The sequence below is a fragment of the Pezoporus wallicus genome, unplaced genomic scaffold (assembly GCF_028554395.1).
Source record: "Pezoporus wallicus isolate ANWC-B61680 ecotype Strahan unplaced genomic scaffold, APGP_CSIRO_Pwel_v1 contig_9077, whole genome shotgun sequence".
Lineage (NCBI taxonomy): Eukaryota > Metazoa > Chordata > Aves > Psittaciformes > Psittacidae > Pezoporus > Pezoporus wallicus.
The window spans coordinates 1-572 of NW_026640313.1; the positions used below are offsets into that span (position 1 = coordinate 1).

General features: G+C 73.6%; 1 protein-coding gene across 1 annotated transcript; it reads right to left on the minus strand.

Moving 5' to 3' along the window:
• Nucleotides 1–7: 7 nt before the first annotated feature.
• On the minus strand, nt 8–569 carry LOC130604081 (heat shock factor protein 5-like; the record flags this gene model as incomplete). Its single annotated transcript, XM_057418338.1, is given in 2 exon segments — nt 8–206; nt 209–569. Coding segments are annotated over 2 exon segments (560 nt in total), but the record flags the coding sequence as incomplete, so codon positions are not given.
• Between the last annotated feature and the right edge of the window lie 3 nt (nt 570–572).

Below are 572 nucleotides of genomic sequence, written 5' to 3' on the forward strand. Positions count from 1 at the left end.
GCCGAGCGTCGAGGGCGGGAGCTGGGAGCGCTGTGCCGGGCGGCTGGGCAGCTCCAGGCCGGCCGCCAGCTTCGCCTTGTTGGCCCTCGTCAGGCGCTTGAGGTTTACGAGGAGCTCGGGGCGGTCGCGGCGGAAATGGGGGCTGTAGAAATGGAGCAGAGCCCCGGCGGAGCTGCCGCCATCGCCCCCGCCGGGTCCTGCAGGGGTCCGCCCGGCCCCGGCCCCAGCTTGCGGAACCCATAGAGGTTCAGCTGGCGGATGAAGCTGGCGAAGTTCCTGGTCTTAAAGACCTCGCCGTCCAGCGCCGCCCCGTCGCCGGCCGCCTCCGCGCCCAGCAGCTCTCGCTCGAAGAGCCGCTGGTCGATGAGCAGCCCCTCGCCGCGGGCATCCCAGCGCACGGAGCCGCAGCGCGGGCTGTTCACCAGCTCCCAGAGCTTGGCCGGGAAATGGCTGGGGTTGAGAGCAGCGGGCAGCCGCTGGCCCTCCATGGCGCTCCCCGACAACGGACGCACTGGCCACTCGCGCTCCAGCGGCCGCCGGGCAACGCCCGGCCCCGTCGGCCCGCCCTGGGG